Source organism: Alosa pseudoharengus, unplaced genomic scaffold (genome assembly GCF_046254945.1).
Source record: "Alosa pseudoharengus isolate Yale_2024_CS ecotype anadromous, Long Island Sound unplaced genomic scaffold, YU_APseudo_1.1 YU_APseudo_1.1_scf_14, whole genome shotgun sequence".
NCBI classification, from domain to species: Eukaryota; Metazoa; Chordata; class Actinopteri; order Clupeiformes; family Clupeidae; genus Alosa; species Alosa pseudoharengus.
The window spans coordinates 25,161,246-25,172,735 of NW_027468609.1; the positions used below are offsets into that span (position 1 = coordinate 25,161,246).

The 11,490-nt window shown below is 40.9% G+C and overlaps 1 protein-coding gene across 2 annotated transcripts in view; it reads right to left on the minus strand.

Annotated features, from left to right (window-relative positions):
* pisd (phosphatidylserine decarboxylase) overlaps positions 1-9,800 on the minus strand; it is a 31,422-nt gene extending 21,622 nt beyond the window's left edge. The window contains exons 1-3 of one of the 2 annotated variants that reach the window (XM_076284349.1): positions 9,723-9,800; positions 9,070-9,140; positions 5,939-6,114 (exon numbers count right to left, since the gene is read on the minus strand). In XM_076284349.1, coding sequence (XP_076140464.1) covers positions 5,939-6,114; positions 9,070-9,140; positions 9,723-9,775 — 300 coding nt within the window. In that variant the 5' untranslated portion in view covers positions 9,776-9,800. Of the gene's footprint in view, positions 1-5,938; positions 6,115-9,069; positions 9,141-9,722 lie in introns of those variants that run through there. The other variant, XM_076284351.1, reaches the window with a different exon arrangement.
* Between the last annotated feature and the right edge of the window lie 1,690 nt (positions 9,801-11,490).

Below are 11,490 nucleotides of genomic sequence, written 5' to 3' on the forward strand. Positions count from 1 at the left end.
TGATGCAAGAGATACATGCATAAAAGTGAAGAGATATGGAAGGAAGCTGTAATGAGGGGGTGGGGGTGGAGGGCAATTTAGGCGTGAGCACATAGGAGTACACAAAGGAGTGGTTGTTGTCTATTACAGTGGTTCTCAAACTTTTCACAATGATTACCACCTTAGAAAACTATTGGCTCTCCAAGTACCACCATTATGACTGCCATTAAAATACAGTAGCGTAGGGCAATTTAACTACATATTTTAACTTTAAAGTAGGTCCTCTGCAATGTCTGCAGCAAAGAATTTGCATATCTACATCTAACATCTGTCTACATCTGTCAATCGATTAAAAAAATTAATCTAATTAATTACATACTCTGCGATTAATCTAAATTAATCGCATATATACTTTTTGCTGTGAAAGTATTTTAAATATTTAAATTCAAATGAATCATTGAATAATCAGCATTAGTGACATTAAAGTTCAAAAACTCTTTTATTATTATTTTCACTGATCAAAAAATTGCCATAATAATCTATATGACCTAATATGCTGAGGAAATAAATTCAAAAGTGCTTCGGGAAGAAGTTTTTTTTTCACATACAAGGCATTTCAGGCCACAGATATAACCTAGGGGACACAATGAAAATAAATTAACACTCCCCTCAATGTCAACACTTATTTCTTTGCATTGATGTGCGACTATAGAGTTGAAGAACTCCGGTGATATGCAAATAACACCATCAGGCCGTTTTTTAAAAGTAAATGTTCCAATCAATGATCCAGGCAGCACGTTTTCTTCCCTCTCCTTCATTTTATAGTCTAATTTTTACTGACTAGAACGGCTCGGGGTCAAAGGTCATATGGAATCGATTAATCTGCACTATTTTTTTTAATCAGTTATTTTTTCTCAAATTAATTAATCAAAATTAATCAGTTATTTTGACAGCCCTACTTTATAGGCCTACATGGTGTTTTGTGTCGTTTTTTCAAGACAGACAAAAACTAGGTTCATTTTAAGTTCGGTAATTGCGTGGTTAAGGATTTTTTTTAAATGATATATTTTGATATAAGTGATTATTTTGTCTTCCGGAAAAACATCTTGGAGTCTCCAAGAGTACCACTATAGAGAGTCCCCGTACCACAGTTTGAGAACCACTGGTCTGTTACACAGAATAAAACTGGTCATAATGGTCAGCAGCAGTCTCAGTGGCCAGTGCTCAGTTGTACTACAGACTGGTCAGTCTCTAGTTCAAAGGAACAGGTGTGCTCAACTCCAAAATGAAATTCCCTCTTAGAGTGCGAGTTCGAAAAAGACTGTGAAAATAAAGTTTAAAACCGCACTCTGAAGCGTTATCTTTTGATAAATCTTTACTGGACCATGTCAATAAGCATACTTGTTTTGGCCCTAGGCCATCATCAGTACGTTTACTGAAGACAAACAAGAGCTAACACTTGAGAGTGCGGTTTTCAACTTTCATCGTTTTCACAGAAATAGTCTTCACGCACACGCACACACAGACACACACACTCCTGTGTCCTGAAATGCATGGCACGCAGGAACCACTAAAAAGCTTTCGAAGTTCTTTCAGCTCTCCAATCCCACAATGCATTTGTGAAACATACATTTTGCAAGCCATTTCACTAATGGTCCCCTGAGATTTGCCGGGCCATGACACCACACAGCATGAAGGCCAGCTAACACTCTGATCCGAGCTGATATAATGGGTGTTCCCCACCCCACATGTGATTACGTAACCCGATGCATACTGGAAGCTGCGATGAGATCATACTCAAGAGGATTTCATGAGGACAAAAACAGAAAAAATGCACAGCTGCAGTCGAGAAAAATTAGTTACATCCCACTCTCTGGTCCATTTCCACCGACCGGAAATGGGTTCCATTCAATACTGGCGGAAATGTGAGCCGGTCCGCTACACAGTACCAAGGTTCAAAGAAATTCTGAACAGATATCGTACAACATCTTGTCCTTTGCTGCAGGGAGGGATTAATACTATAATATAGTACAATTGTTTACTCAATTGTAAATCATCACGTTGTGTCTGATATCACTTTTATATTTTACCAGCATTTGGCTGGTGGCTGGGGCTAATTTCCATCCCTGCTCTGTTGTCTGAAAAGGAGTGGCCAGTATGTGGGCTTGGTGATGGCTAGGGCTGGGCAGCTGGGTGCTTCCGTCCTTGGTGCCGCAGTAGCAGGATGGAGCGCTTTTCATGCCTCTGTCAAGAGCGAAAGACTGAGCGTGTGTGTGTTGTGTGTGTGTGCCTGTGTGTGTGTGTGTAGCAACAGCCGACTCATTACCATGCTAGGCCCAACGCGTCCCACATTCACTCCAAGAAGAAGCCCGTCTATTATGTGTGCATCTGTGTGTGTGTAGGCCAATGTGTGTGTCTATGTGTGTGTTTGTCTGCATGTTGCCTACTTTTGTGCTCCTAACTGTTCTTGTGCGTGTGTGTGCGTGTGTGTGTGTGTGTGTGTGTGTGTGTGTGTGTGTGTGTGTGTGTGTGTCACAAGTGAGTGTGAGTTAAAATTGTGTTTGTGTGTATGTGAGAGAGAGAGAGTGTGAGTGAGTGAGTGTGAGTGTGTGTGTGTGTGTGTGTGTGTGTGTGTGTGTGTGTGTGTGTGTGTGTGTGTGTGTGTGTGTGTGACAGGTCACAAGTCACACAGGTGGCCTTGGAATGTCTCTTCTGCCAACAAACCAACCAGCCAGCTAGCCAACCAACCAACAGCACACCCACGACCACACCATAGCACTATATCCACATAGCACAAGACAGATCAAGAGGACAGGCAGAAGAGGCCACGTTGGAGGTGCACTATTTGCCGTGGATCGGCGTCCATTGTGTGTGCAGATAAAAGGCCCTGTGGCAGACCAAGGGAAAGCCCCACTGACCCCTCCTTCCTGCCGGGCTCAAACCAATCAGATTAGCCTTTACACAGTGACATAGTGTCACCCCACTCTCAGGTCATTCCAACACCTACTACAGTAGCAGAAAAAAGAAGACCGGCCAAAAAGGAAGCTTGATTTGGGAGTTTGAACTCGACTCACCATCTCCATCTTGGGCCCCAAGTTTGGCAGAAGGCCTGCTGAACTAGGGCACTGTAGAAAATCCTGAGGCCGCATGTTTGTAAGGACGAAGAGTCTGCGGCAGTTGTTAAAAGCTGTGTGCATCCCGTGATGAAGCTTTGGTTAGAAACTGAAAAAGTTCTGTGTCTTCGTATACTGACAGACTGTTTTCGCAATGTACTGATAAGTGGATTTTTTTTTTTTCAACCAAACCTTCCAGAATGAATCCGTTGCTTAGCCAAAGGTTAGAAATAGTTGCAGCACAATGTTACTTCATTGGCATGTTTAAAGAGGAACAACAACGATTCCAGGCATGCAATGTCTCCAAGCTGAAATCTTGCTCTTTGAAAAAGAGTTACTTCAGACTTCTTTCTTAATATGTCTGCTCCATCAGTAGCCAGCTGCTTAAAATAGGCCATAGTTTCTGTCTTGTATCTCACTAAGGCGAGATTAAGTATAATTCTTCACAAGTGCAGTGTGTCAAAAATGGCATTGTTCTATTTACATTTACATTTACATGTATTGTTCAATTTACATTTCGTTATCAAATCATAAAAAATACAATATTTGTAGACAAACAGAATTATGAAACAATGTTTCCTAAACAGCCATCACTGCTGGCATCTTGTGTGTGTTTTAAAAACTATTCCATTGCCTTTCAGAATTAAATTAACACCAAAGTGGTCAAGATGCACAGACTGCACCACAATGTGGATAAATGATTCTGCTTTCAGGTTCTACTTGCAAGACTTTTGACTTACAAGATTATTGTAAGTTCAGACATACTTTCAATTTGACAACAAAAGCTACAGAGACATTTAATTCCATAGGATAATAACTTGCAACAGAACAGAGTTTTGGTAAATAAGAATGGGTGTCACAGCCACCTGTGTCCTCTGTGCCGGAGTGTCTTCCAAATATGTTGCTCTGTAAGTGGCTAACCTAGATAAGAGGGAAAACTCCGATCTAAAAACAACCTAGGGTCTATTTTTGGATGATACCGAGTGTAAACTTCCGTTGGGGACCAAAATTATGTTAATCGGAGGAAACTTTTTGAGCACACCAAGGAGAAATCGTTTTCTAAACAGTTCTCATGTGGACGAGGCCTAAGTTGATTCAGAATCAATGGTAAGCCTCCTAATAGAAGAGCCCTAAGGCTTTACTCTCCAAGCAAAACGAAGCCCCTGGACTCTTATATTAGAAATCTTATCACTTACTCAAAGTTAACTTGTTGTTTTTGTTGTTGTTGCAAACCGTGCTTATCACTAAGTCATGCTGTTGGTCTTGTTTTGAGAAAAGGTCAACTCATACCAGTGACCTGACCATCACAGAGAATCAAGTTGACCACAACATCCGTGGCTGATGTAATGCTTTTTGTAACTATGCTGGAATAGGTTTGTATCTGTGTTTTGAGAACCAACAGGGAAAACTCAAACAAATGTGTAAGTGCCAACAACAGAGTCGTGTCGCCAATCAACGTTGCAATCCAAAGTCCAATAGGGTGCCCAAAATACATTCACCACTATACAGTCTGTTGCAATAAGTTTCCCACAATAAATACAATAGAGAGAATCCATTATCAGAAAAAGTAAAATCAAGCAAAAGACAAAATATGCCCTGGGCATTTAAACAATGGCAAAGTTATACACTAATCAGCATATCAATAAAGACTAATACTAAACACAGCAAAAGGCACCAAAACAGCTTGGGGGATTGTTGATCAATTTAAATGACAAATGGAAAATAGTTTTAAACCTTTCGTAATTACCTTGAATTTGAAGAGAACTTATTCTTCTCTCTACAGCACTGATGAAGCTTGCATGACAGAAACATTTGTTTTGATGGTGAACTTGAGCACATTTCTGGAGTGCTGGCCTTTGCGCACAGTGTGGGCTTTCCTAATCTCACCAGTGGGAGACATTTATAGAACATGCAAATCATTAGGCTATTTCAAGTCAAAGAGTTGACAGAAAAGAGGGCATTTGAAGTTGACACAGGCCAACAATGTCTTGTCTTCTGATGTAAAATTATACTGCACATTTTTTACTTGATCTAAAATTATTACCTGATGATAAATTCACACTGAGATACATCCTGTGACAAAGTTTAGATGCAGTGCTTCAAGAAAGATGTGATGACTGTAGACATGTCACTCATTAGAACGATGTATGCAAAACATCTCTAACGGCACATTCGTAGCAAACAAAGATAAACACAGTTGGTAAGAGATGAGGACAGTAATCCACACACACACAAACACACACTTTTTACAGGGAAAGATAAACCATATTTGCTTTTCAGCATGCACCTTTCACACTCCAGTAATTTTTAACAACCCCAAGTATCATATTGAACCTGAGGAATGAAACGCTGGACGTGGACAAACAGCACAATCAGTCAGTCAGTCACTCCCATATCATCACACCTGAACTTCATTCAGACTCTCTCTCTGAGCCACTGGCTCCACACTGATCTCAGCATCCAGAGAACTCTAGGGACCCCTGAGGGGTGGGGTGGGGTGGGATGGGGTGGGGGTTGGGGTGGGGGCAGAGGCGGAAGGCTGGGTGGTGGTGGTCCTACCAGAGCTGTGCAGGTTAACACCACCAAGCATGAGGTTCACCAGGCGGGGGGGGGGGACTTTCCCCCCCCTTTGTGTTAGATGCAAAGCATGTTTGCAAAGCATAGCTGACTCTCAGCAGGATCCCTTCCTGAAATGTGGTGAGTGCTAGGAACTGTGAAGGCTCTACAATGAAGATTGGGTGAAATGTAATAGAAGCTGTAGCAACATGAGCCTATTTCCCACAAGTTTTTGGCAAGAGTTGATGGGCCTCTGTGATGGTGGTAGGGGCATTTGATTTTTGTCCTACCTGAGCTTCATTGGCGATCCTGGGCGACAGTTCGATGCCCTGCTTCTCCAGCTCTCGGTCCTTGTAGCGCCCGTACTGGTCGTATCCCACGTAGCCGCCCCCTGTGGCTATTAGGAGGGGCAGGGGTCGAACTCGAGCCTGCAGGCCAAGGGAAGCTGTGTTCAGACGCCCCCTTCCTACAGACAGACACAGAACATCACGCTGAGTGAGACATGCCAAGGTTCTTTTCTAACATCACTGACATCATTCAACTAAATTAACATCTAACTTCCTGCGGATAGACACATAACTATCACCCATCAAGTTCAAGCAAGTGTGAGCGTGTGTGTGTGTGTGTGTACATGAAATTTTCTGTGTTTAAACTAACTTGTGTGCACTGCTTCCATAAGACAAGTCTGCAACAAGAGAAAATGGATGTATGTCTGTACCAATTTGTGCACATTGTCAATGTGCCCCAGTGTGTGTGTGAGTGAGTGAGTGAGTGAGTGTGTGAGTGAGTGAGTGAGTGAGTGAGTGAGTGAGTGAGTGAGTGAGTGAGTGAGTGAGTGAGTGAGTGAGTGAGTGAGTGAGTGAGTGAGTGAGTGAGTGAGTGAGTGAGTGAGTGAGTGAGTGAGTGAGAGAGAGAGAGGGATGCATGGATGGATTTTGAAATCAAGTGTCCTTGAGCCCAAGAGTCTCCTGACCCCCTACCCTGACACAAACATGAGCAAGTGACTCCAACTACCCTGTGTAGGAGGACCTTGCAGGACCTTGAGCACTTTGGCTGTTCTAAGCAGAAAACAATTATGTTACCTATCTCTTCCAGGTATCATACCGGATTACGGATCTACTGGGGGTCATTTTAACTGGCAATGACAGATGACAACTATGCAGTTTTACATTCATTTAAGCAGCCTCTCTAGCACAGAAAAAAGACCCACATCCTATGAGACCGATGAAAGGCAAGCTATTTTTGCACAACCCTTGTTAATGCACTGCCACATCACGATGAGTTAAACCACATGCACTGACACATACCAGCTAAACAATCCAAAGTCATGCAAAAATTCAGAATTTATAGGGAAAATGGGTATTTCAAAAGTAAAGATCCACAAATCACTACTAAACCCATGTAATCTGATCTGAATGAGAATATGAATGTCTTCATTCACCAAGCCTGGGACTATGCTTGATAAAAAAAAATAACACAGCCTTGCTATCTACATAAGAATTTGATATTTCATCATGACTATCCAACTCTCAGGTGATGACTAGAATATTACATAACTGGCTATGTTGCTAGTCTGTGTTAAACAACTGGTATCAGCTCAGAAGAAGTCAAATCCCTTCTCATTCTTGTCTTACACACTGTTAAGCATTACAATTTTTCATTTACTCACGCTCTGTAGGTTGGCAGTTGGATTCAGTGTAAGTTACTTTGCATTGATCCATCTTTTATTTTGAATCTCTTAGCAAAGCCTGTATCTAATTGTTCCAGTGGGACTGATATATTGCCTAGAGCATGCCATTTTGAAATGGCAAGAGATCTGTTAGATGTTAAGATCCTCAAAACAACAAAATGTCACTTTTCTAACTTCTCTGCTTCCTGGTTCCATAGTATACAAACTGGTGTATAATTAGATCCACATTTCTCTAGTTTGGCTATATAAACATCAACTAAGTTGTCTACAACACAAAGTGGAAATAATGTAAATAGCTTGTTGTTGGCACCTAGATTCTGAATGGTCATGGTAGACTGGTAGGAAAACCATGTGATTGAATTCTCAGTAGCTTATTTCTATATGCTACGCGTTGAACAGTCTCATTCCACAAATAGCAAAGACAAAAGATTCAATGGTATGACCTATTTGATACCCTGAAAGTGTGTGCTTTAAAATTGTTGTTTCTGATGTTTTGATGGAAGTAAATTCTAGGAAACCAACTGAAGCGCCAGCATAACCATCTTCATGGACCCAGATGATAAAGTCAAAAGGAGATGATTAAAACATCCACCCCAATAGCCAAGTGCCCCCTAGTGGTTAAAAGAATAGAGTACTGAGAACATGTGACACTAAATCAGGACTTTCACCTGAAACTGACAGAAGCTGTTTGAAGCAGATATTAATAATGAAGCATTCTGCAGATACAATCATTGACAAAAGTTTAAGACCACCCTTGAGAAAATGAATGTTTGACTTCTGAATGCAGGGACTGCATCAGAAATTAAATTGATCACATTGTAAATGTTGACCTATTGTAGTGTGGCAATCATGCAGGAAGTGTGTGTGTGTGTGTGTGTGTGTGTGTGTGTGTGTGTGTGTGTGTGTGAGAGAAAGAGAGACAGAATGTGAGGGGTAGACTAGGGGCCACTGGAGACAATGTTTTAGTACAATACAACTTAGCATTCAGATTGCATTTTAATATGGATTAATCAAGGCCAAACTTAAAGGAGTATTTTGGCGATTTTTAACATAGATTTTTCACCTGTTTCTCGAGGTCACCGAGTACTGTCATTACAAAGCCAGAATTCTCCTTTAAATGGTCTCTTGTTTCAGATTATTAGGGTTATATATATAATATAATATAATATATATATATATATATATATATATATATATATATATATATATATATATATATATATATATATATATATATATATATATATATATATATATATAATATAATATATGTGTGTGTATGTATGTGTGTGTGTGTGTGTGTGTGTATCTTCACATGCACAAAGACTTTCAAGTGATGACTCAAAATCAGCCCCAAGGTGAATTGGAGAGGATGTCAATAAACTAAAAAGTGTAGCTGACACTCAGTGACAAAGACAGAACACTATGGAGATGTTGGAGATGCATTATCTCACAACATTTCTTGCAATTCCTTTGCATTTACTTGTACTATTTGTTTTTGCATTCCCTTGTAATATGTTAGTCTTTCTTTACAATACCTTTGCATTCCCTTACAATAACTTTGGCTTTGTGAGGGAACGCCACTAGGGAGGGGATGCCAGACTGCATGGGAATGCAAAACTATTGTGAGGAAATGCAAATGAAGCTAAAAATAAATTCCCACCATGATCCTGTAAAACACTGCCGAAATGGAAATGTGCATTGATTGCTACAGTTGGATGCAACCCTCACCTCGAAAGAAAGTCCGTTCGGATCCACCCTGACACCATCTTATTCCCTGGGTTCTCAACAGTAACCAACAACTGCAAACGTGAAAAGATATTAGTAATGCACAGGACACACGTTTCATTTTAAGTACACCTAGCTAAACACAACATAACCAGTAACTGTAAACACACGCTATTTAGGGTTTATTAGAAGGGTAGACTTATTAGGGAAATTAAGAACCCAGGTAATGTATTTTAAATCCTCAATGACAGTAACTTCCGTGTGCTAAACGTCACTGCGCTAGCTATGAGTGAGTGCTAAGGTTGTTCAGAGAAAAACCTTTATCATAATGTTGACATGATGCTGTGTTTACGTCATCAATTCAGCACGGTAAATTCTTACAGCTCCAGCACATTTATCAAATTGAGCTGATTTGAAAATGATCTTGAAATTATTCCAAATTAATTTAAGCAAGATGAGGACATATCAGACTGGGTATTTCAAACATTGGAAGGCTGTCATGTAACTAATGATGACAGCAAATGCTTGCGCAACATACAGATTACAAGGGTAGTCCTCTTGACAAACATGTTCCACTTCCTTACGAATTTGATATAGCCTACGTTACATATTCAAAACAAAACGTGTCATATTCAAGCATAAAAGTATACATTTACCTGTTCGTGCCGTTAAGCTGTGCACAACACACTTTTAGCAAGGGTGCTGACATCTTGACTGCAGCATGTCAAGGCTCCTTCGGGTTTGAAGATGGTGTTGTTAAAATCCTTTGTCGCCATCTACTGTACTGGAGCGCCACATATTTCAAAAGTCCTCTGCTCCTAGAAATCTAGACGCACCCTGTGCAGTTTTTTCTGAAGTAGGCCTACAATACAGCACAGTAATGTTTTTGTAAACAAATTGCACTCGTGCAGTAAAGTGCAGTAGTGTCTCATTTTCCAATAATTCCTCCAAAACTGCCGTTTTCATACTCAGAAAACAGTTTTGACACTTGAAGTAGAGCAGTAATTTTTTGTAAGGGAATTAACAAATAGCGATTGCATTATCCATGTCCATTTTCTGTCATGTTCCACATTAAGGACAGGCACTCAGGTAAACACATAATGGCAACCCAACCCGAAAAAACAACCCAGCACACATCTAACATGCACTTGCACTTCCTTTCTCCCCTGCTTCATTCTCCTCCTCCTACTTTGACTAGGTTTGACTAGGACTTCTGCACTCGTATTATCTTATAATTTTATTCTCATATCTCATAGTGAACTTATAGTAGTATTTATTGTTACCTAAGTTCTCCTTTGCAATTTAACCCACATTGTATAAGTTGCTTTGGGTTCAAACATCTGCTAAATTATTATTACTTGTATTATTTCCCTTCCCATTCTAATTAGAACACATGGGAATGCCTGTGTCCTCCATGGGAGTGGCCATGCCGCCATAGCTGTGCCTGGGACCCCTGTGGCTGTGCCCTCATCTGTGCCCCCAGGTGAGAATGCCTGTGGTCATGGCCCTTGGACAAACCCTAGGAGTGGGCATGATTGAGACAGGCTAGGAGAACAGAGAGACCGCTGGGAGTCAGCTTCGTCAAGTTACTAGAACAGCTGAATACCTACAGAGCAGAATGCTGGATTTCAATTGCAATGTGCAACCAGGACCACTAGGAGGTGATATGTATACACTATGAAAAACAGCTTCTTTGAGAGCTCTCTTGCCTGTACATAATCTGTGATTACATACAGTGACATATTCCAGCACATCAGAAAAAGATAGAAATTTATTCAGGGCTGCTGTTTGATATTCTGCTGAGAGTTCATTCTGTTTGAAACTCATTTCTGGGACTGGGAATGAAGCAGTGACTGAGAGGGAGAGAGAGATAGATCAGAAAAGTGTTCTGTTGTACAACAAAAGCACCATTCAAAAATAATGCATGACGTAACCGAAATAGTGTCAATATAAAATAATACTAATGTCTGAGGATGCAGTGGTATTGTATATGTTTCAAAGTAAAAAAAGCTAATTCACCTAGTCATTCTCTGAGGCTGGTATCTGTTCCTTTGTGGGTACAGGTGGGGTGAGGGTGATGGCTTTGTGTTCAGCTCCAGTGAAGGAAGCTTCACTCCAAGTTTTACTGCGGCAAACTGTTGAAGAGTCCTGATCCAAACAGACAACACAGCGATGGTGGCGTACATCAACCGCCAGAGTGGCCTGTGCTCTCCGCAGCTCTGTTGTTGTGGACACTCAAGCATTTGTTGCCACTATGTGCAATGCTTTTGCCTGGTGCACAGAATACCGACGCAGACCTATTGTTCAACCCACACCAGTCAGAGTGGCGTGGCACCTGAACCCTATGGTGTTGTTTTGGTGCAGCACAGGTCAACCTGTTTGCATTGAGAAACACTGCCTACTGCGAGCTGTGGTTCTCGATTA